The sequence below is a fragment of the Amblyraja radiata genome, chromosome 8 (assembly GCF_010909765.2).
Source record: "Amblyraja radiata isolate CabotCenter1 chromosome 8, sAmbRad1.1.pri, whole genome shotgun sequence".
NCBI lineage: Eukaryota > Metazoa > Chordata > Chondrichthyes > Rajiformes > Rajidae > Amblyraja > Amblyraja radiata.
Window position 1 is genome coordinate 69,572,409 of NC_045963.1, and position 25,724 is coordinate 69,598,132.

The window sequence follows — 25,724 nt, forward strand, 5'->3', positions numbered from 1 at the left end:
TAAATCACTCTGTAGACTTTGGAAATCCTCTTCATTATCCACAACACCCCCTATCTTGGTATCATCTGCATACTTACTAATCCAATTTACCACCCCTTCATCCAGATCATTGATGTACATGACAAACAACAAAGGACCCAACACAGATCCCTGAGACACCCCACTAGTCACCTGCCTCCAACCCGACAAACAGCCATCCACCATTACCCTCTGGCTTCTCCCATTCAGCCACTGCTGAATCCATCTTGCTATTCCTGCATTTATACCCAACAGTTTAACCTTCTTAACCAACCTTCCATGAGGAACCTTGTCAAAGGCCTTACTAAAGTCCATATAGACAACATCCACTGCTTTACCCTCGTCAATTTCCCTAGTAACCTCTTCAAAAAATTCAAGAAGATTAGTCAAACATGACCTTCCAGGCACAAATCCATGTTGACTGTTCCTAATCAGACCCTGTTTATCCAGATGCTTATATATATTATCGCTAAGTATCTTTTCCATTAATTTGCCCACCACTGAAGTCAAACTAACAGGTCTATAATTGCTAGGTTTACTCTTAGAACCCTTTTTAAACAATGGAACAACATGCGCAGTACGCCAATCCTCGGGGACTATTCCCGTTTCTAATGACATTTGAAATATTTCTGTCATAGCCCTGGCTATTTCTACACTAACTTCCCTCAATGTCCTAGGGAATATCCTGTCAGGACCTGGAGACTTATCCACTTTGATATTCTTCAAAAGTGTCAGTACTTCTTTTACTTTGAAACTCATAGTATCCATAACTACTCTACTCGTTTCCCTTACCTCACATAATTCAATATCCTTCTCCTTGGTGAATACCGAAGAAAAGAAATTGTTCAATATCTCCCCCATCTCTTTTGGCTCTGTAGATAGCTGCCCACTCTGTTTCTCCAATGGACCAATTTTATCCCTCGTTATCCTTTTGCTATTAATATAGCTGTAGAAACCCTTTGGATTTACTTTCACCTTACTTGCCAAAGCAACCTCATATCTTCTTTTAGCTTTTCTAATTTCTTTCTTAAGATTCTTTTTACATTCCTTATACTCCACAAGCACCTCATTTACTTCATGCTGCCTATAATTATTCAGCAGTAGAGAAGAGGGGTGAATTGCGGGGCCAGAGGAAGGCCTGTAGGGGGAGGGGGGGAAAAAAAGGAGACGAGGCATGGTTGGTTAGTTATGCTGCCTGACCCACTGAGCTATTCCAGTAAGGTGTCCGACTCATGCATTTAGTACCACAGTGTAGCTATGGAGTTTAGAAGGATGAGAGGATATCTACACCTCGGAGTTTAGAAGGATGAGAGGGAATCTCATTGAAACATATAAGATAAGCGGAGTCAGGGGATATGCGGAGAAGGCAGGAACGGGGTAATGATTGGGGATGATCAGCCATGATCACATTGAATGGCGGTGCTGGCTCGAAGGGCCGATTGGCCTACTCCTGCACCTATTGTCTATAGCCTTGCTTCCAGCAACTACATTATTCTCACATACACAAAAAAATATTTCTGGATATTGAAGTTATAAAATAGATTAATTACATTATATATTTGATGGAGTTCAATAAATAAACAAAAATTGTAAATGTTTCAAAAGTTATTTTGAATAGTCAATCTATTTCAACACAATACATCAAACAATTAGCGATTCACTGAAGTAACAGAAACAAAATAAAATAGTACTGTTATGAAGATTTTCCAATAAAGTTTAGGAAGAAACATACGATACCTCCCAGCCTAGCCCAGAGACAAAATTTTCATAGGCTTGGCTTCCTCCAGTGTTTGTAAGAATTGAGCACTTGTCTTCCTGTCCTTCCATGATGTAAAACACTGCAATTTTATGGGTTTCCCGACTTGAAAAATATAAATTTATACCAGTTTTGCACCAAATTATCATGTAAATAAATCATGAGGAACAACACATTCTTTTAACTCATTAGTTTGTTTCTATGCATATTAACATAGATTCATTTAAATGTACTAATATGGAAATGTTACATTTTATTTGATCCTCTTCTGAAAACTGAAATGCATGATGCAAAAGGAAAGCTGTTTCTTCAAGTGCAATCAGGAATATTTTTGTGGTTAATGTCTGGTGTATTAACAATATTGATGGATAGATCAAACTGTTTTGGAACATACCACATTATAATTAGGTTTAATGTATGGATTGGAGAGGACAAAGAATTAAGCACCGACACACATAAATAGATAAAAATGTACACAATAAAGAAATATAAATGTTAATGAATGGCAAAATTGGCAGAAGAGCTGCAGGAAAAGTACAGTGCATTCAGAAAGTATTCAGTCCCCTTCACTTTTTCCACATTTTGTTACGTTACAGCCTTATTCTAAAATTGATTACATTCATTTTTATCATCAATCTACACCCAATACCCCATAATAAAAAAGGGAAAACTGGTGTTTACAAATGTTTGCAAAGTAATTAAAAAGAAATAACTGAACTATCACATAAGTATTCAGACCCTTTACTCAGTACTTTGTTGAGGCACCTTTGGCAGTGATTACAGCCTCAAGTCTTCTTGGGTATGAAGCTACAACCTTGGCACACCTGTATTTGGGTAATTTCTCCCATTCTTCTCTGCAGATCCTCTCAAGCTCTGTCAGGTTGGGTTGGGATCCTTCTAAATCCATCTAAATTCCAGAGTATATAAGCCCAGCCACTCCATTCTGTCAACTTATGACAGTCCCGCCATCCTGGGAATCAACCTCGTGAACCTACGCTGCACTCCCTCAATAGCAAGAATGTCCTTCCTCAAATTTGGAGACCAGAACTGCCCCCATACTCCCGGTGTGGTCTCACTAGGGCCCTGTACAACTGCAGACGGCATGGACACGGTGGGCTGAGGGATCTGTTTTGTGCTATATGACCCTATGACTCGATCGAGGACATTCTGAAATATCCATTTTCTTTAACAGGTTGAAGTGCTGGCTAAGCCAGACAACACAACTTCACAATGTTCACATAAAATTATGATTATATACTTACCACTGCCTTGAATCCAAATATTTTAGTTCCCTTAGTAGCTTTGAGTTTTTCTTCAGGAGATGGAAACTATTCCTTGAAATAAAAGACAAATTTAAGCAAGAATTAAAAAGTAAATTATTTTCTCCAACAAACATTAATAATTTAGAAAAATCACACCGACAATTCAAAATTCATGCGATACAATGAAACAAATGATTTTAAAGACGTTTGCATGAATATCTGTACCCTTACAACACTTTACAAATTCAGAAAACATAAACAGCATCCACGCTGTCACACTATAAATAAAAGGGTAGAGGATGCTGCTTCTTTTGGCTAGGTAGTCTAAAAGCAAGTGCAAGAGAGAGGGAGAGAAGCCAAGAGATTTAAGAATGGAATTTCAGGCTTTTGGTCTGGGCATAGCCAATGATTTTTCTAGCACATATCTGTATTAAGTGAGTGGTAACTCTTTTGTTGGAATCCATCTTGTGATCTTGTAAACACCTCCACTTGACTGATTTGATTGCATGTTCAGTTAAGATTAAAACTTACAACTCAATGTCAGCTAATTTTATGAGTTGATATTTTGGGCAGTTTTATACTGTCAAGCAAAGAATGAAACAGATAATGTTGAAGTTTTCTGCTCATAATCTGGGAAGAACTGATTATGTTAGTTAGGTATTGCAAATGTGTGCTTATTTGTAATAGCTATCACTGTGTACATAGCTCCAATGAAAACTGAATCCTATTAACATGGAATTAATTTTGAAATCAGATGAATCTATTTCCTGACAACCGGATCTTCACCCCTTCTCTGTTGTCACATAATACATCGGTATGAGACTTCTGGTGAATTGTTAGCATTTTGTGCTTCAAATCCCTGAAGAACAACAGGTATCATTAGGTCTGGTCTTTCACAATATGTTATTTAATAAGTCGACAAAAACAGAAGGGAAATTGGATTTTAATGTTTTGTTTGTACTTTTTAAATCTCTGAAAGTGTTGCTAATTCTGAAACTCTTGAACTAGAGCTCTCAGCTTCTAAACCTGAAGTTTTCCCAACTGCTCATTATAACAGGCAAAAAAGTGATGTGCTAATGAGCTCAAAAGCAAATTATTCAACACAGACATCAGTTAATTGCAAAATTGTAATTCAAAATTTAATAAACCTTCGAATGATAATGTTACCCAAGTAATCTACAAACCAATTTTTAAAAAATCTTGTGCAATCATTGAGGATAAAAAAAATTTTTGACCTTTGTTGAAAAATCTTAAATAATAAACGTTGAAAACTTGCGGCATGATTTTTAGAAATCAATATTTTACTATTTGAGGACATTCAATTCAAACATTATATATATTTGAAATTAGAACTGATTATCAACTGATACCAATTGAAATTCTTGATGAGCCTATTTGCTTAATTGTTTCCAAAGGGAAAAAAATAAAAATCCTCATTAATTAAACAATCATAAAACAATGAAACACAATATTTATTGTCCAAGTCAGGCATGCCAGTCAACATAAAATGGATGCAGAGATTACTTTTGCACTACAATATATCTTTTGAGCTTTAAGATATTGAAATACTTTAGAGATACAGCGTAGAAACAGGCCCCTTGACCCAGAGTCCAGTGATCACCCCATACACTAACACTATACTACACAATTTACAATTTAACCAAAGTCAATTAACCTACAAACCTGTATGTCTTTGGAGTGTGGGAGGAAACTGGAGCACCCAGTGGAAACTCAAGTGATCACAGAGAGAACATACAAACTTCGTACAGACAGCACCCTTAGTCAGGATCAAACTCGGGTCTTTGGCGCTGTAAGGCTGCAACTCTACCGCTGTGCCACTGTACCACCCTGTAAGGCTGCATATTATCCTCTGCAGAGGACAATTTTAACCAGTCAAGCGACAGCAATCATGAACAGAAACCCATAAACAGTGCACAAGGCCAAGTGAAGGACTATTCTCTGCATTGGCAGCTATTAGTTAATTCTCATGGCTCAGTTATTCCTTCATTGTATTTGTAAACCTACTTCCTTCTTTAATTCATACTAATTGCAAACATGGCTGTAACCACTTGCAGCAATCTCGAAGATTTTGTTTTTGTCGTACAGATTATAATTTGGCTCAAGGAAATGTATTAATTATAAAGCTACTTTTTTCATCTATTGCCTGGTGCTAACTAAATAGCACATATGGTGAAATTATATTTTATGCATCAGTTTTAAGGGTTTGTATTTACATTTGCCTCTGGCATTTCCATATTGCCAAGAGTGATGAATAAGAGTTTACAATTTCCTCCAATAAATTATTGGGAAGACCAAAGCCATTATTTTTCAGGCCCTGCTGCTAACTCAATTTCCTAATCACCGACTACAAATCTTCACCCTGGCAACCATCTGAAATTGAACAAGACCTTTAGTTGCTTAGCACTCATGGTGACAATTCCGTACTCTCCATAAGGCTGCCTAATTCTCTCTCCGTAACATTGTCCGCTTCTGCATGTCTACCACTGAAACACTCACCCATAACTTTGCCTTCTCTAGAATATATTTCAACATCTTCCTGGTCAATCTTGCTTCTTCAACTCTCCTTAAGTTTCACAGTGCTATAGTGTGATAGAGCGTGGAAACAAGACCCTTCGGCCCAACTTGTTCACACTGGCCAACGTCTCAGCTGCCCGCATTTGGTCCATATCCCTCCAAACCTGTCCTATCAATGTACTTGTCTAACTGTTTCTTAAATGTTGTGATAGTCCCTGCCTCAACTACCTCCTCTGGCAGTTTGTTCCATACACCCACCCAGTGTGACAAAGTGACCTCTCAGATTTCCTATTAAATCTTTTCCCCTTCGCCTTAAACCTCTGGTTCTCGATTCCCCTACTCTGGGCAAGAGATTCTGTCCGTCTACCAGATCCATTCCTCACATGATTATATACACCTCTATAGAGATCACCCCTCATCCTCCTGCGTTCCAAGAAATAGAGTCCCTATTCAATATCTCCCCATAGGTCGGACCCTCTAGTCCTGGCAACATGTTCGTAAATCTTCTCTGTACCCCTTCTAGCTTGACAACATCTTTCATAGAAACATAGAAAAATAGATGCAGGAGTAGGCCATTCGGCCCTCCGAGCCTATACATGGGGTTGAGAACTGAACACAATACTCTAAATGTGCCCTCACCAATGTCTTATACAACTGCAACATTATCTTCCAACTTCAAAACACCCTATCGATCTGCAACTCCACCTTCAAGGAACCTTGCACCTGCAATGCTACAGTGCCCTCCATCATGTTTGGGACAAAGACCCATCATTTATTTATTTGCCTCTGTGTACTACACAATTTGAGATTTGTAATAGAATAAAAATCACATGTGGTGAACGTGCACATTGTCAGATTTTAATAAAAGCCATTTTTATACATTTTGGTTTCACCATGTAGAAATTACAGCAGTGTTTATACACAGTCCCCCATTTCAGGGCATCATAATGTTTGAGACACAGCAATGTCATGTAAATGAAAGTGGTCATGTTTAGTATTTTGTTGCATATCCTTTGCCTGCAAGTCTGCGATTCATGGACATCACCAGTTGCTGGGTGTCTTCTCTGGTGATGCTCTGCCAGGCCTGTATTGCAGCCATCTTTAGCTTATGCTTGTTTTGGGGGCTAGTCCACTTTAGTTTTCTCTTCAGCATACAAAAAGCATGCTCATTTGGGTGATTAACTTGGCCTCTGAAGAATTTACCATTTTTTAGCTTTGAAAAACTCCTTTGTTGCTGTAGCAGTATGTTTGGGATTATTGTCTTGCTGTATAATGAACCGCCAGCCAATGAGTTTTGAGGCATTTGTTTGAACTTGAGTAGATTGGATGTGTCCTTACACTTCTGAATTCATTATGCTACTACCATCAGCGTTGTATCCTCAATGAAGATAAGTTCGCCAGTACCTTCAGCAGCCATACATGTCCAGGCCATAACACCCCCACCACCGTGTTTCACAGATGAGGTGGTATGCTTTGGATCTTGGGCAGTTCCTTCTCTCCTCCATACTTTGCTCTTGCATCACTCTGATATAAGTAAGTAAGTTTATTGGCCAAGTATTCACATACAAGGAATTTGCCTTGGTGCTCCGCCCACAAGTAACAACATGACATACAGTGACAGTTACGAATGACTCAAAAAACACTAAACATTAATAATAATAAAACATTAATGATAAAACACCATTGATCAAGCATGTGAACCAACAAAATACCAGATCAAAGGGAGGCTACAGATTTTTGGCTGTTGAGTAGAGCAACTACTCGTGGATAAAAACTGTTTTTATGTCTGGCTGTGGCAGCTTTGACAATCCGGAGTCGCCTTCCAGAGGGAAGTGATTCAAAGAGTTTGTGGCCAGGGTGAGAGGGGTCAGAGATGATCTTACCCACTCACATCCTGGCCCTTGCAGTGTACAATTCATCAATGGAGGGAAGGTTGCAGCCAATAACCTTCTCTGCTGATCAGACGATTCGCTGCAGCCTCCAGGTGTCGTGCTTGGTGGCTGAGCTAAACCAGAACAGACTCTACGATGGTCGTGTAGAATTGGACCATCATTGCCTGTGGCAGATTGTGCTTCCTCAGCTGCCGTAGGAAGTACATCCTCTGTTGTGCTTTTTTTACTGTAGTGTCGATGGTAGCCCCCCACTTAAGGTCCTTGGAGATGATGGTTCCCAGGAAATTAAAAGACTCCACAGATGTGACTGTGGTGTGCAGATGTGACTGTGGTGTACAGATGTGACTGTGGTGTTAATAAGTTAATCTTTGTCTCATCTGTCCACAAGACCTTTTTCCAGAACTGTGGTTGCTCCTTTGAGTACTTCTTGGCAAACGGTAACCTGCCCATTCTATTTTTACAGCAAACCAGTGGTTTTCATCTTGCTGTGTAGCCTCTGTATTTCTGTTCATGAAGTCTTCTGCGGACAGTGAGCATGGACAAATCCACACCTGATAGTCCTGTCCCACGGTACGAGTTCATTCCAAGAGCTCTCCCGAGTTAAAAAAAAAATCAAACTCGTGGTAAGCACGGAGAATGAACGTGGCGGGTACGTCGGAGCTCGGGGACGTCGCTTCACGCTCGTAACGCTAACGGCAGGTTCTCGGGAAGACTCGCTAACGGCAGGTAAGCACGGGAAGACTCGTGAAGATTTTTCAACATGTTGAAAAATATCCACGAGAGCCCCAAGTACCGACGAGTGGCCATTACCGTAAATCTCCGAGTTCAAATCAGGGCAAACTCGGGAGAGCTCTTGGAATGAACATGTACCGTGGTACAAGGCTTTGAATCCTGAAGAGTGTTTCTGATCTGTATGACAGGTGTTTGGAGATTTTTCTTTATTATAGAGAGAATTCATCTGTCATCAGCTGTGGTGATCTTCCTTGGCCTGCCAGTCCCTTTGCGATTAGTAAGCTCACCAGTACTCTCTTTGTTCTTAATGATGTTCAAAACAGTTGATTTTGGGAAGCCTAAGGTTTGGCTGATGTCTCTAGCAGTTTTATTCTTGTTTCTCTGTCTCATAATGGCTTCCTTGACTTTCATTGGCACAACTTTGGTCCTCATGTTGATAAACAGCAATAAAAGTTTCCAAAGGTGATGGAAAGACTGGAGGAAAGACTGGGTGCTAAGAGCTCTCTTATACCTGCAATAAGGAGGCAATTAAACACACCTGAGTAATTACAAATGCCTGTGAAGCCATGTGTCCCAAACATTATGGTGCCCTGAAATGGGGAGACTATTTATAAACACAGCTGAAATTTCTACATGGTGAAACCAAAATGTATAAAAATGGCCTTTAATAACATCTGACAATGTGCACTTTAACCACGTGATTTTTTCTATTACAAATCTCAAATTGTGGAGTAGAGGCAAATAAATAAAGGATGGGTCTTATGCCCCAAACATTATGGAGGGCACTGTAGACCCCTCAGCTCTACAACACTCCCCAGAGCCCGACCACTCATTGTGTAGGTCCTGCCCATGTTAGACTTCCAAAATGCAACACCTCACATTTCTCTGTATTAAATTCCATCAACCATCCATCAGCCCATTAGACCAATCCATCAAGACCCTGCTGCAATTTTTCCCAATCACCTTCACTGTCTGCAAAACCACCCACTTTTGTATCATCAGCATCGTGCTAATCTTATCATGTATGTTCTCATCTAAATCATTAATATAGATGACAAGCGTAACGGGCCCAGCACCGAACCCTGAGGCACACCACTGGTCACAGGCCTCCAGTCCGAGAAGAACCTTCCATCATCACCCTCTACTTCCTTCTACAAAGCAAATTTTCTATCCATTCAGCTATCTCTCCTTGAATCCTAATGTGATGTAACATTCCTGAACAGCCTACCATGCTGAACCATGTCAAATGCTTTGCTGTAATCCATATAAACATCGACAGCTCTGCCCTCATCGACCTTTTTGGTCAAGTCTTCAAAAAACTCAGATTTGGGAGACACGACCTCCCATGTTCAAAACTATGCTGACTTTCCCTAATCCGCCGTTGTCCATCTAAATGCATGTATATCCTATCCCTCGGAATTCTCTCTAGTAACTTTCCAACTACAGTTGTTAAACCACTGGCCGAAAGTTCCCAGCATTTTTACTGCAGGCCTTTTTGAACAGAGGCACAATATTTGCCACTCTCCAGTCTTCCAGCATCTCTCCTGTATCCTGCATATAAAATTATACAAGGACTGGACAAGCTAGATGCAGGAAAAATGTTCCCAATGTTGGGCAAGGCCAGAACCAGGGGCCACAGTCTTAGAATAAAGGGGAGGTCATTTAAGACTGAGGTGAGAAAGAACTTTGTCACCCAGAGAGTTGTGAATTTATGGGATTCCCTGCCACAGAGGGCAGTGGAGGCCAAGTCACTGGATGGATTTAAGAGAGAGTTAGATAGAGCTCTAAGGGCTAGTGGAATCAAGGGATATGGGGAGAAGCCAGGCACGGGTTATTAGAAACATAGAAAATAGGTGCAGGAGGTTGCCATTCGGCCCTTCGAGCCTGCACCGCCATTCAATATGATCATGGCTGATCATCCAACTCAGTATCCTGTACCTGCCTTCTCTCCATACCCCCTGATCCCTTTAACCACAAGGGCCACATCTAACTCCCTCCTAAATATAGCCAATGAACTGGCCTCAACTACCTTCTGTGGCAGAGAATTCCACAGATTCACCACTCTCTGTGTGAAAAATGTTTTCCTCATCTCGGTCCTAAAAGATTTCCCCCTTATCCTTAAACTGTGACCCCTTGTTCTGGACTTCCCCAACATCAGGAACAATCTTCCTGCATCTAGCCTGTCCAACCTCTTAAGAATTTTGTAAGTTTCTATAAGATCCCCCCTCAATCTTCTAAATTCTAGCGAGTACAAACCGAGTCTATCCAGTCTTTCTTCATATGAAAGTCCTGCCATCCCAGGAATCAGTCTGGTAGACGTCTGATAGACGATCAGCTATGATCACAATGAATGGCGGTGCTGGCTTGAAGGGCCGAATGGCCTCCTCCTGCACCTATTTTCTATGTTTCTATGTTAAGACGACTTGTAAATTTCAACCAGGCTCCTGCAATCTCCTCTCTAGTTTCCCACATGCCCTCAGATATATGTGATCAGGCCCTGGAGATTTGTCTACTTTCATACACGATAGTACCTTTAGCACCTCTTCGAACGCAACATTGACGCACCTCTTCGACCATAACTCTGACCTAAATCATCCAAAGCTTCGCTGCCTGCCCCAACTCAGAGTTATTCAGCCCTTATCACAAGCTCTGGAGCAATGTTCTAACTTTAAAATGTTCATCGTGTTTTTTTTAATTCTCTCCTTAGTCAACCTTATCTATCTTAGTAACTGCCTCTAAAAGCCCAGTCCCACTGTACGAGTTCATTCAAGAGCTCTCCCGAGTTTAAAAAAAAAATCAAACTCGTGGAAAGCACGTAGAATGAACGTAGCGGGTACGTCGGAGCTCGGGGACGTCTCTTAGCGGCTCGTAACGCTAACGGCCGGTACTCGGGGAAACGCGGTAAGCTCGGGAAGACCCGTGAAGATTTTTCAACATGTTGAAAAATGTCCACGAGAGCCCCGAGTACCTGCGAGCGGCCATTACCGTAAATCTCCGAGTTCGAATCAAGGCAAACTCGGGGGAACTCTTGAATGAACTCGTACAGTGGGACAGGGCTTTAACTCCACAATCCTTGGGAATACCTGCACTATTAAAATTCTGCCGTTTAGAATATTCTTAAATTTAGTTCAGTAGCAGCATGGTTTTGGGTGTCATAGTCTTAAGTGTTGGAAGTGCCTTCAGGTTTCTCTGCCTCTTTTACTTTCTCAACATTTACTCTTTCACTCCATTTTTGTTTGTTTCCGTTTAAGGTTTAGAGGGATATGGAAAGGTGGATGGGTAGCACCAGCATAGATTGGGCATCTTGGTTGGCATGGACAAGTTGGGTCTGAGGAACTGTTTCTGGTTTGCCTGTTTCTGAATTTATATCACACCTGTTAATTGCTTTCAGATGCTTTGCTATTTTAGGAGATGCCAAGTGAATGTTTGCTGTTATTGTCGATATCTAATAACACCTAACACTGGAATGTGAACTACCAGTTTGTAACGAAAAATTAACGGCAAAAATACATGGCCTTATGCTAAGGGATATAACCTTCATTAAAACATCCTTCGACTGTGCTAGCAGGAATTATTTGGAGAAAGAATTAACAAATATGCCAACGGCCTTCTCATTTCAGGATAGGCAGCAAAAGGTAGCATTGCCCACGTACCCACCACCTGAAAAATGAATATAAAACTCCTTGTATAACTAACTTCCTCCAACGCAGTGCAAGTCACTTAAATTTTTTTTTTAATTAACTGAGGCAAACGGAAAACTAAACCTGAACATATTGTACACAAAACAACAGATGGCCAAGGATTGGATTACAGGTACGTAGAGTCCCTGAAAAGATTTATCTTGTATTTAACCTTGCAGTTGTGCTATTATTGCATTCACTAATCTTAAAGCAAAGACCTGAAATTTATCCCTTAATTTCAGCTCATCTAATACATTTTATGAGGGAGAACTGGAAACAAAATGCTCAAAATATTGCACATTTTGTTTGAAGAGATTAAATAAATAACCAGACCTGAAATTTCAATAATTTGTAAATTAATCTTTTTTTTTACCATTCATTCCTGTCACCATCATTTACTTCACACTAAAAGGCATAAATAGCGGCCTTGGAATATTGTTTATGGATGAACACAGTAGATGCAAAAGGCACAACATTTGGTGATGCACCGGTGAAGGTACGAGACCTGGTGGGCCGTGTGGCCAGACACACGAGATCTAGCAGGTCGCACAAAGACCAGGGAGCAGAGAGAAGGGAGCCGATAATGATGGATGCAAGGAGCAAGGCCAGTAGGAGAGGGAAATGGGGTCTGGCCAACCCGCCCTTAAGGTCAGCTGCAGCAGGCTCCCACCAGGGCACAAAAGTTGACAGGTGAGGAGAGGGACCGAGAGTTTGCTGGACGATCCAGAGGTCCAAGGAAGATGATGGTTTGAGACCCTGCAATAGCCTGGGGCTTGCCTGGATCGGGCACCGCTCACAAGATCTGGAGCATGGACTCTATTTTGAAAAATGGCGCCAAAACCTGGTACCTCTTGCACGCACTCTCAGTGGTTTATTTCTGTACACTTTGCTAATCAGGGATTGTGCTTAGGTATGGAGATACTTTACTGAACAACATGCAAAATAAGAATTTCACTGTGCTTCTACACATGAGATAGTAAAGCACTATTGACCATTGAAAAGCAGAAAGAAGCAAGCAGATTCCAAACCAATTTCATGTCTCACTTCCACTGTAGGATGCAAAGCTTAGCACATCGGTCTGTGGAACCGTAGCTAATGCACCATATATCAGCTTGGCGAATGTGATGAGGTTTTCATTTAAAACAATACAACTCAATTACCAAGATTTCCCTCACATGGGCTGCATTTCCCATATTTTCCAACATGTTAAAGGAGCACATGCAGCCCACTGTATCAAAATCAGTTCTTGGACCATTCCCCCTCCCTATCTACCTCTCTGACCACCACTTACTACTTTGACCCCATGATATTTCCTGGCAATTCTATTCTTCTATTCTTCCATGGATGTGGAAGGAAACCAGAGCTCCGGTGAGAAACCGAGGTGGTTATGGAGAGAACACGGAAATTGTACATAGACCCATGGTCCAGATAGAACCCAGCATGCTGCACCGCTGTGCTACCCTGCCTAATTTAAAACATTACATTTGAAAATCTGTTCCGATTTTCAATTGCACAGAATATGGTTAAAACATATAAGCAGTACATTTATACATAGCTCTCAGCATAAAAGGGTGATTTGTTTATTGTAATGAGATGCCACACCTGGAAGAAAGTTGCACAATATGGACAGAACAAGGAGAATTGCAATCTGTGGTAGGTTTGTGCCAGAGGAAACTATATGCAGCAAAATTAACACTGTTTAGAGCAGACTTTGAGGGATTTTGATCTGTTTTTTAAAATGTGATGCTGAACAAAGAAGCAAAAGAGTCAAACAAGAGGTGAAAATGCAAACGCCTACTTTTCACATACCCTCGCTAATGGTTTTTAGAGTTCAAAATTTATATATAAATACGAATAGATTTTCCATAAATTTACTTCAAAAATGCAGCGGCCATTTTATTTATCCTGTCACGTTAACACTGGAGAAGAAAGGGGAGTTCTAAATGTACCAATTACTTTTAATGGCAATCAAACCTCTGAGCTAATTTGACAACATGAGTATACTCCTTTCTTAACACTTATTCCTGAATTCGATGAGCATGTGATATACTGGTATGTATTTTGCTACATACTAAATGAACAAAACTAGAACATCCACATTGCTGAAACAAATGTCTTTTCATTTTCCAAATTCCATTTCTGCAGCTTATGGTAGCAATCACAAATTTCAGATGCAGGACAGAAGGCCACACGAGATCCTTCTTCTCTGCGGCTGTCAATAGACAATAGACAATAGGTGCAGGAGTAGGCCATTCGGCCCTTCGAGCCAGCACCGCCATTCAATGGCTGATCATCCCCAATCAGTACCCTGTTCCTGCCTTCTCCCCATATCCCCTGACTCCGCTATTTTTAAGAGCCCTATCTAGCTCTCTCTTGAAAGCATCCAGAGAACCTGGCTCCACCGCCCTCTGAGGCAGAGAATTCCACAGACTCACCACTCTGTGAGTCTTTACAACTCCTCCCCCTTCTGTCGTGGGGTAGACTGTGACTGACTCCCCCCCCCCCCCCCAATCTTTGTACATCCCCCAAGCTTTTCCACTCGTCAGTTTAATTTCATCTTCCATATATTTTCTGTTTTGAGTGTTTTGTGGTTTTTTGACTGTTGGAAGAGTAATTTCCCTCCCGGGATAAATAAAGTTCTATCGTATCGTACAATTTTCCTCAAGCATAGGGATTTGAACAGGATGGCATGCCTGTTTCCCAACAGCTGGAGATTTAGGGAATCGGTAGTGTACATCATATTTGAGTCAGCGTGGGTGTATTATGTAAAAGTTTCAATGAGCAGCTTTCTATTATTGGTGCAGGTTTTGTGGTAGAAACAATCCGACCAGATGTAAAACATGCCAACAAATTGTGGTACAATCTTTAAATTCTTCATCTGTAATCAAGTCCTTCACAAAGCTCCTTTAGTGAGAGAGAGCTAATATAAACACGAACATTTCTAAATTGTCTTAGCACATTTTTTTTTTTAAATGATGAAAACAACCTCTGTGTATTATTTACATTACAGTTTTCCTTCTCGCTTCAGAGGAGAATAAAGTGGGGTTCCCTATATTCAGCAGTGAACAATGGGTTTTGGCTTTTATCCTAGCACATGGAAAAAACATGGACTGGTCGTCTCAGGACCCACCAATGTTAACTTGTGGATGAAGTCCTGGTCCAAGGTGTCAAGATGATGAAACAGTTTTGACAGCTAACAAAGCTGCACCACGCTTTGGCTAGCTATCAATGATGCCAAAGAACACTCAGAAGCAATCAATTAATATAAAAGAGAAAATTAAACCACATAAGAAAACTTAAGTTATGTAATTAAACAAATGACAACACATGCAATTAATTAAAAAAATAATAATTTACATCATATTTGCCCTTCTTCCACACAGCTGTCCCCTTCCATTGAAATCAACATGCTTGCTGTTCCTGTGCCAGATATAACTGGCACAGATTCAGAGGGCATCTTCCGCACTCTAAATACTGAGGAATTCAGCAAGTTTTGCTCTGTTGCTGGATTGCTCATGGAGTTCACCAATGATCAGCTATGAAATTGCAGTAACAAGACCAGTTAATTCAGGATTTGCAGATAGACACAAAAAGCTGGAGTAACTCAGGCAGCATCTCTGCAGAGAAGGAATGTGTTACGTTTCGGGTCGAGACCCTTCTTCAGGATTCGCCATTTGTTTTAATAATCCTGAATTTCCTGATACTTACAGTATCATCAATTCGGCCTGGGACTGCCAGCATTCTGAATGAGTCCTTGTTTGACATATTTTCCATAGAAACACAGAAAAATAGGTGCAGGGGTAAGCCATTCGGCCCTTCGAGCCAGCACCGCCATTCAAAATGGTTATGGCTGATCATCTAAAATCAGTACCCCGTTCTTGCTTTTCCCCACATGTCCCTTGATTCCTTTAGCCCGAAGAGCTAAATTTAACTCCCTCTTGAAAACATCCAGTGAATTGGCCTCCACTGCTTTCTGTGGCAGAGAATTCCACAGATTCACAACTCTAGGTGAAAAGGTTTTCCCCCCATCTCAGTCCTAAATGGCCTACCCCTTATTCTTAAACTGTGAATCCTGGTTCTGGACTTCCCCAAAATCAGGAACTTTTTTCCTGTATCTAGCCTGTCCAATCCTTTAAGAATTTTATATGTTTCTATAAGATCTCCTCTCATCCTTCTAAATCTCAGTGAATACAAGCCCAGTCGACCCATTCATTCATCATATGTCAGTCCAGCCATCCCGGAAATTAACCTAGTGAACCAACGCTGCACTCCCTCAATAGCAATAATGTCCTTCCTCAAATTAAGAGACCAACAATTGGACACAATACTCCAGGTGCGGTCTCACCAGGGCCCCGTATAACAGCAGTAGGACCTCCTTGCTCCTAAACTCAAATCTTCTCACAATGAAGGCCACCATGCCATTTGCTATCTTCACTGCCTGCTGTACCAACATGCTAACTTTCAGTGACTGATGTACAAGCATACCCAGGTCTCGTTGCACCTCCCCTTTTCCTAATCTGACACCATTCAGATAATAATCTGCCTTCTTGTTCTTGCCACCAGTGGTAACCTCACATTTATCCACATTATACTGCATCTGCCATGCATCTGCCCACTCACCCATCTATCCAAGTCACCCTGCAGACTCATAGCATCCTCCCCGCAGCTCACACAGCCACCCAGCTTTGTGTCATCCGCAAACTTGATGATGTCACATTTAATTCCCTCGTCTAAATCGTTAATATATATTGTAAATAACTGGGGTCCCAGCACCGAGCCTTGCAGCACCCCACTCGTCACTGCCTGCCATTCTGAAAAGGACCCGTTAATTCCTACTCTCTGCTCTCAGTCTGCCAACCAGTTCTCTATCCATGTCAATACCCTACCCCCAATACCATGTGCTCTAATTTTGCACACTAATCTCGTGCGTGGGAGAAAGCTTTTTGAAAGTCCTGATACACCACATCCATTGGCTCTCCCTTATCCATTCTACTTGTTACATCCTCATAAAATTCCAGAAGATTAGTCAAGCATGATTTCCCCTTCATAAATCCATGCTGAATTAGACCGATCCTGTCACTGCTTTCCAAATGCGCTGCTATAACATCTTTAGTAATCATTTTAATTATGGCTTAAATATGAACATGTAAAGGTAAACATATACAGGGAGGAAAATAAACACACAGATTTCAGATGCCCCAGAGAGAAACTAATCTATTAGCAACTCAGAAATGTTCCAGAAATTGCATCAACATAGTGTACTCAGTAACTTTGTAAAGATTAAGGCTTATTATTGTCACATGAAGCCTGATAACAGAGTGGAATAAGCTACACCTAAGTCTGGTGGAGCGCTCTTTCAAGCTTCTGTGCCTTCTTACAGACTGGAGAAGAGGAGGTAGAATAGCCAGGGTGGGTGCTTTTCCGAGGCACCACGAAATGTAGAAGGAGGCAATGGTGGGATGTCTGGTCTGTGTAATGGACGGTTACATCTACAACTCTCTGCAATTTCTTGTGTCTTGGGCAGGGCTGTTCCCAAACCAAGCTGTGATACAAACTGCCAGTATACTTTCTATGGTGCATCTGTAGAAATTTGTAAGAGTCATTGGTGACACGTCAAATTCCTTCAGTCTCTGCTGGAAGTAGAGATGTTGGTCTGCCTTCTTCGCAGTCACATCAATGTGGTTGGACCACAACTGGTTGTTGGTAATATTAATGCCAAAGAACTTGAAGCTTGAAACCATTTCCACCGGCACCATTGATACTGATTGGAGCATGTACTTCACCATGCTTCCTGAAGTCGATAATTAGCTCCTTCATCTTGCTGACATCGAGGGAGAGGTTATAGTCCTATCTATCCTGTTTTCTATCTCGTTCCTGTACCCCGTCTTGTCATTGTATGTGATCTGACCCACCCCAGTGATGTCATCTGCTAACCTGTAGAGTTAATGCCGTAGTTGGCCGTATAGCAGTGAGTGTACATGGTGTATAGCAAGAGACTGAGAACACATCCTTGTGGGGCACCAGTGATGAGAATTATTGTCATAGAGTCAGAGTTATGCAGCATGGAAAGAGGTCCCTCAGCCCAACTAGCCATACCAACCAAATTGACCCATCTCTAATAGATCCACCTGCCCGCGTTTGGCCCATATCCCACTCAATCTTTCTTATCCATGCGGAGGATGGGTTGACACCTCACCAATTGTGGACTGTGGGGTTAGAAAGTCAAGGATCCAGCGGCAGAGAGGGTGCAAATTCCTAGATCAATGAGTTTGGAGATGAGTTTGGATGGGATTATAGTGTTGAAGGCAGAGATATAGTCAATAAATAAGAGTCTAATTGAGGAATCCTTGTTGCCTAGATGTTCCAAAGATGAATTTACAGCCATGGAGATGGTGTCTGCTGGGGATCCGTTGCATTGGTAAGCCAACTGCAGTGGATTAAGGCTGGCTGCAGCATAGAGTTAAAATACTCCATCACTAGTCTCTTGAAGATGGTGGATGTCAGAGCCACTTAATGATAGTCATTAAGGCATGGTTCCTTATTTTTCTTTAGCATTGGGATGATAATGGTTTTGTTGAAGCAGGTGGGGACCTGAGTATGGAGTAGTGAGAGGATAAAGAGGTTTGTGAATACCGCTGCCAGTGGACCTGCACAGGTCCTGAGGAGGCGGCCAGCGACTGCATCTGGGTCAGTTGCATTCTGCGGATTAATTCGTAGCCGTTGACACAGGCGCACCCGCGAGTGGCGGGGCAGGGGGACGTTCCTCCACCACCTTCTGTTCAAAGCGCGCGCAGAATGAATGGAGTTCTTCGGAGAGTGTCTCATTGTTGCCAGCAATACTGCCCGCTGAATAAACCCAATCCAAAGGTTATCTAGGAGTTGAAAATAGGGCAGAACAGTTCGAACAAAAAGGCAGGTGTAAACATTTTAAGTGCACGTCAGCAGCGTTTCTGAGGATTCACATCAACAATGTTGTCAGCAGTGCCATGCTGCACTTACCCTACAGATCCTAGGGGATGGATTATTCAGTCTTAAAATAGCTCTATGCACATCAGGATTGTTGTTAAATTGAAACCATGTGATGTACAGCATGAACAGAAAGTTGGTAAAAGAAGATGCATTGGAGAACAGTAGCTAAAAAAGATTTATTTGAACTACCTATACAACAAGACTCTGTTTGGAGCAAAATGTGAACAATGAAATGGTTTTAAATCATCCTAGGACAGTACGAATGGTGAGATTCAGAATAGATTCAGATAGAAAATAAAAAGTAAAACATGAAAGAATGGCAAAGAAAAATATTACAGATAATAAGTCTTTATAATGAGTGGAAACACACAAAGAAACTTAGCGACAAGCCTAAGCCCTTGCAATGAAAAAAACAATGAAGGAATATTTATTTTTAATGTCTGCCTTATAAACAAAGTAGAAGAGCAAACTGACAATAATAATGCTATACAAATCAGTTATTAAGTTTCAGACAAAAAAGCAGTGCCTTTATTTAATGCATTAAGTTAAATAAGATTCTAGTGCTGAGGACCTGGGAGGAACTGACCAGCCATGATATTGAATGGCGGTGCAGGCTCGAAGGGCCGAATGGCCTACTCCTGCACCTATTTTCTATGTTTCTATGAAGTTTCAGGTGATGCAGAAGTATTTCAAAGGTTTATACCACAGGATAAGGGGCTTTATCAATGATCATTCCGGAAGTGGCGGCGCTGTTAACAGCTGCGGCTCGCCTGCAGTCCGTCTGTCTTTACTTTTTTCTGTTGTTTTTTTTGTCTTGTTTTGGTTAAGTTTTAGTTTGTTGGGTTGTGTTAGAGAGGGGGGGGTGGGTGAAACATGTTCTCTGTTTTTTCCTTCGGGGGAATGCGACTTTTTCGTGTCGTATCCCCCTTCTCTGCCTCCGTCTGCGCTGAGGCCTAATGGCGGAGCTGGCGGCCTCCAGCCTGCGAACGACCCCGAGGCTCCGGAGGCAGAGCCAGCCAGGACTCACCAACGAGAGGCTGGCCGTCTTCGGGGCTGAGGCAGCGGTGGCCCGACTTGCTGGTGCGGCGTTCTGGCTTTCGGCGGCGGCCTGGAGCTGATGTGGCGGGGCTCGGAGCTGAGACTGCGGGACCCGGAGCTGGGGCAGCGGCCTGGAGCTGGGGCAGCGGCCCGGAGCGGAGACTGCGGGACCCGGAGCGGAGACTGCGGGACCCGGAGCTGGGGCAGCGGCCTGGAGCTGGGGCAGCGGCTCGGAGCGGAAACTGCGGGACCCGGGGCTGGGGCGGCGGCCTGGAGCTGGGGCGGCTGCCCGGAGCTGAGACTGCGGGAGCTGGGGCAGCGGCCCAGAGCAGAGACTGCGGGACCCGGAGCTGAGACTGCGGGACCCGGAGCTGGGGCAGCGGCCCGGAGTTGGGGCAGCGGGACCCGGAGCGGCGGCCCGGAGCGGAGACTGCGGGACCCAGAGCTGGGGCGGCGGCCTGGAGCTGGGGCGGGCAGTCTCGGAGCGGAGACGGCGTTCCGGCTTTCGGCGGCGGTGACATCACTACGGAGGTCCGCTGGACTGGAGGGCGGCATCTCCGGCCTGGATCGATCGCCTCAGCGCAGAGGGAGAACAAGGAGGGAAGAGACGGAGACTAAGACTTTGCCTCCATCACAGTGAGGATGTGCTTGGTGAACTCACTGTGGTGGATGTTTAATTTGTGTTTATTGTATGTTTTGTTTTTATTGGTTCTGTGTATGACTGCAGGCAACATAATTTCGTTCAGACCGAAAGGTCTGAATGACAATAAAGGAATCTAATTCTAATTCTAATTCTAATTTAGATGAAGCAGAATTAGTTTTGTTTCATTCAACCACAGAGGGAATAATTGTGCTGGAAGCAAAATACATAATATATGCGAGGAAGAGTTTTGGTAAACATTTGAAACTTTATAGGATTTGTAAAGGAAAATGGATCTCATTCAAAAATGTCAGCACGGGCACACTGGAGAGAATGACTTCCATTGGTGTTGCTCAATTCTCTAATTTCAAGGAGAAAACTGGTCAGGGATTCCTCCCAGAGGCCATCTACAGCAGAGTTAATTATCTGTTGGCATCAACTACTCTAACAAATAGAAAGCCTAGAAAGGTCACCAGACCAGTGGTAACTTAGTGGATCAGACAGCATCTCCGGTGAACCCATGAATAGGTGACGTTTCCAGTTGGGACCTTCTTTGGTCTGCAAAAGTTGTTGAGGGTCAGGACAAGTTCCACCAGGCGAAGTAGAGGGAAACTGATTGGTCCTCTGTACAAGGAAGAACAGGAGGGCCTTGAGAATTTCCTGGTGAAGGTTGCAGGTGTAAAGGGATCGGATGTCCATGGTACAGATGATGCAATAGGGGACTAGGAATTAAACGTTGAAAATGCGAGCCATCTTGGATGTAGGTCAGAAGGGACTGGACAAGGGGGAAATTAGGATAGAATCCCATTTTTAGTAAACCAGCATCTGCATTTCCTTGCATCTCCTCTGTTATATGCTATTAGACACCACAGTGTGTGTATGTTTGGGCCCTCCATGTATTTAAAATAAAACAATTGTTTAGGTTATCGTTTTTCAGTTGTAATTCATTTCTCAAAAAAAATGTGATTGTGCAGATACACAAAAGAGTAAAGCTATTCAATAGGCATACGACTGTTAACTAACATAGTGCCCATCTTAGATTTAATGATTATTTTGCCCAGATAAACAATAACCAAATGGTAAAGCACGACTTAGATCAAACAGTGATCACAACGAGACTGAATTTAATATCAAGTTGGCGAGGCAAAAAAGTGGATCATGCATCATTAAAAAAAATTGACAGTGCAATTATGGAGTGGTGGGCATTGTAAGACGATCTAAGACATATTTTTGGTGGAACATGAGATTGGATGATAATCAGAAAGAGCTAGGGTTAATTAGAAAGAGCTAGAAATAATGATCTCCTCTTTTTTTCTTTTCTTCTCTCTATTCTCTCTCTCAACTTTTTTCATTTACTCGTTTTCTTTTTTCACACACTATATATTTCACATCTTTCTATCCTTTACTATCTAACTTCTTTTTCTTATTCTAATCTTTTTTCAGTGTAACAAAAAAAAAAAAAGAAGTTGTACATAAAATGTATTATGAAAATATATATTAGGCACTTTGGTGCCATATGACTGTACTTACTTCTAATAAAATAAAATATTAAAAAAAAAAAAAAAAAAAAAAAAAAGAAAAAAAAAAGAAAGAGCTAGGGTGTATAAATAACCCCAGTTAACAAGAGAAGTGAGACATTACATTTCACTAAAATAGAATATTTTGGGGAATTCGAGGGTACAACAAAGGGAAACAAGAAAGGGATTCAAGATGGAGCATAGCATCAAAAGTCCAGTATTTATCTGAGATATAGATACATATCCATCCTTGATAGGTGGGATTTTAAAATCTGGATTATTTTGCAATAAATAAGTAATTAGCAGTAACAACACAAAACTAATGAATACCCTTAAAATCTATCTCAATCACTAATGTTCTTCAAGGAAGAAAAACCTAATACTCTTGCCCAAAATCCTAGATCCACAGGAATAGTTGATACTTCACTGCCATCCAATTGATCTAGCAATTAGATAGGCAATAAATAGGCAATAGATCGGCTTATACTCGCTAGAATTTAGGAGATTGAGGGGGGATCTTATAGAAACTTACAAAATTCTTAAGGGGTTGGACAGGCTAGATGCAGGAAGATTGTTCCCGATGTTGGGGAAGTCCAGGACAAGGGGTCACAGCTTAAGGATAAGGGGGAAATCCTTTAAGACCGAGATGAGAAAAACATTTTTCACACAGAGAGTGGTGAATCTCTGGAACTCTCTGCCACAGAGGGTAGTTGAGGCCAGTTCATTGGCTATATTTAATAGGGAGTTAGATGTGGCCCTTGTGGCTAAAGGGATCAGGGGGTATGGAGAGAAGGCAGGTACGGGATACTGAGTTGGATGATCAGCCATGATCATATTGAATGGCGGTGCAGGCTCGAAGGGCCGAATGGCCTACTCCTGCACCTATTTTCTATGTATCTATGTAAATACTATTGCAGATAATGCTGTTCATGCAAAAATGTTGAAGGAATTACAATCTTAAAATAAAGAGGGATATTGTGTACAATACAAGAGGCTTTCACATTTAGAGAAAAAGAACAACTCAAAGCAATCTAGATTCTTGAAAGACAGAGGTGGATGATGTTGCAATTGGAGGAAAAAAGATCAGGTAATTATAAGTTTGCTAATCTAATTTCAGTTTTCATTTTACAAGCTAAGGATAAAATATTGGAGATACAACAAAAATGACAATTAAGTTGAAGCGATGTACTTGCTGGAATAAATATGTTAAACAAAATTAGTGGAGAAAATAATGAGACCAAAAGTAGACCTGCCTTTAGGATTTCATTATTTCACTCACGCGAAACGTGATATTCCAAAGACTGGAATATTTCCAATTCCCTTTAATTAAGAAAGCAGGAGAGATTAACTAGGAAATTATAATGGTACATGTCTAATGTCAACTGTGGAAATGATACTGGCACCTTTTGTTAAGTACAGAGTAATTAACCACTTACACACATAAACCAAATGGAAAGTGTCTGCAGAGATTTGTAAAGGGTAAGCATTGTTTTCAGGATGAATCTGACACAGAGGATAAAGAGTATATTAGGATGTTAATTACACAAATTTACAGAAACCATTCAATAAGAGAATGTAGTCCAAAACGGAAATGGAGGCAACCTATTGATATGGGTAGGGAATTGATTGAGTTTGGAGACGAGAATAAGCAATCTCATTGATGCTGTGGTTATGTGATGAAGAGGAAATATTGCACCAAAGGGAGGCATTAAGTAATGAACAGTGAACAGAGTGGATAAAATAAATTAATCAAATTCGGCCCATGTGTATATATTTTTTTTAAATCACTCTACGAACTCCTCCTGACTGCACAACATGATTCCTGCTGTCACGTTTCTGTCAAAATTTGGCTCAGTGCTTCCTTATTATAATCTTTGTTCTACAATGTTACAGGATTTATCGCTGTAACATGCCCTCTGATGAAAAATTTCAGGCAAAATGATTCCTTAAATGAACTAAATTGCCTTTGGAAAATGTTTTCCAAGTGCCATTTTTATCACCAACATATATTTTCAGTGTCAAAATAAAAGGTTTAAATATGCAAGTAGGAACATTACATATTTCACTAGACTGTATTAATTCAGCAAATTATCTATCCATAACATCTCCATTTGAAGGTCATGATCTCCAAGCAGGGGTAGTGCCAAAACAGACTGTGGCTGAAATTATAATTTTTTTCAATTTACTTTAATGATACAGGAGATGTCAAAGGGTCTGTGGAAAAAAATGTCATGAAAGAAGAAAAGGAGTATTGAATATACACTTCTAAAGAAGTCTGAAGAAGGGTTTCGCCCCGAAACGTTGCCTATTTCCTTCGCTCCATAGATGCTGCCTCACCCGCTGAGTTTCTCCAGCATTTTTGTCTACCTTCGATTTTCCTTCTTAAACAAACTGAATATGCACTTGTTGCTTTGATTTTGTTGATTTTGTCTTATTGGGACTGGGATTATCATGTTTAATACTGTTTCAAAATCAAATCAATTTTCAACTTAACAAATTTAGAATGTGAGGTCAGAGTTTTATGCCAGTGTAATGCATTGCTTCTATGAAATCTGATCATTTTCTTACTAACTTGGATGCCATTTGCTTTTCTAATTTTGATTCCCTTTCCAAACTTTTTACTCTTTTCTGTTGTACCCTTTTTATGAATTCTTTAAATTCATAATCTCATTAAAATGTTATTTTATCATGCACCTTTCAACAATTCAGCACGTGCATCTAAAAGCCAGACGACTTAAAAGGTATTCAAAACTAAATATCATTATATTTTTAACCAGAGTTTTCTGTTACAGCAAAGTTGCTTATTCATTATTAGTTCTTCAATATTATTCATTTGAATTGCCCAAAAATAATTTAGCGCATCATCACCATAAAATTCTAAATTTTATGTTTATTGACCAGCCATAGGATCAATTAAAATACTTGTAGCCAAGCTTTCAAAGTCATGCATTGAACTAATAATCATTGTAGAGACTTGTTTTAATGATTTTTTTTCATGGTCTTAAGTGATAGGAGCAGAATTAGGCCATTTGGCCTATCAAGTCTACTCCACCATCTATCTTTTCTTCATAACCCCATTCTCGAGCCTTCTCCCCATAACCCCTGACAAACGTACTAATCAAGGATCTATCCCTGCCTTAAATATATCCATGAACTTACCCTCCACAGCCTTTTGTAACAATCAATTCCAGATTCACCATCCTTTGACTAAAGAAATTCAATAGACAATAGGTGTAGGAGTAGGCCATTCGGCCCTGAGCCGCCATTCACTGTGGTCATGGCTGATCATCCACATTCAGTACCCCGTTCCTGCTTTCTCACCATATCCCCTGACTCCGCTATCTTTAAGAGCTCTATCTAATTCTCTTTTGAAAGGATTCAGAGAATTGGCCTCCACTGCCTTCTGAGGCAGAGAATTCCACAGATTCACAACTCTCTGGGTGAAAAGGTTTTTCCTCATCTCCATTCTAAATGGCCCACCCCTTATTCTTAAACTGTGGCCCCTGATTCTGGACTCCCCCAACATCGGGAACATGTTCCCTGCCTATAGTGTGTTCAATGCCTTAATAATCTTATATATTTCAATAAGATCCCCTCTCATCCTTCTAAATTCCAGAGTATACAAGCCCAGCCGCTCCATTCTATCAACATATGACAGTGGTGCCATCCCGGGAATTAACCTCCT

General features: G+C 41.2%; 1 protein-coding gene across 4 annotated transcripts in view; it reads right to left on the bottom strand.

Annotated features, from left to right (window-relative positions):
- The window catches only part of ralgapa2 (Ral GTPase activating protein catalytic subunit alpha 2), a 462,100-nt gene that overhangs the window by 139,730 nt on the left and 296,646 nt on the right, over nt 1–25,724 (bottom strand). For all 4 annotated transcript variants that reach the window (XM_033026192.1, XM_033026194.1, XM_033026193.1 and 1 more), the window contains 2 exons: nt 3,037–3,108; nt 1,756–1,879 (listed from right to left, as the gene is read on the bottom strand). In XM_033026192.1, coding sequence (XP_032882083.1) covers nt 1,756–1,879; nt 3,037–3,108 — 196 coding nt within the window. The remainder of the gene's footprint in view (nt 1–1,755; nt 1,880–3,036; nt 3,109–25,724) is intronic.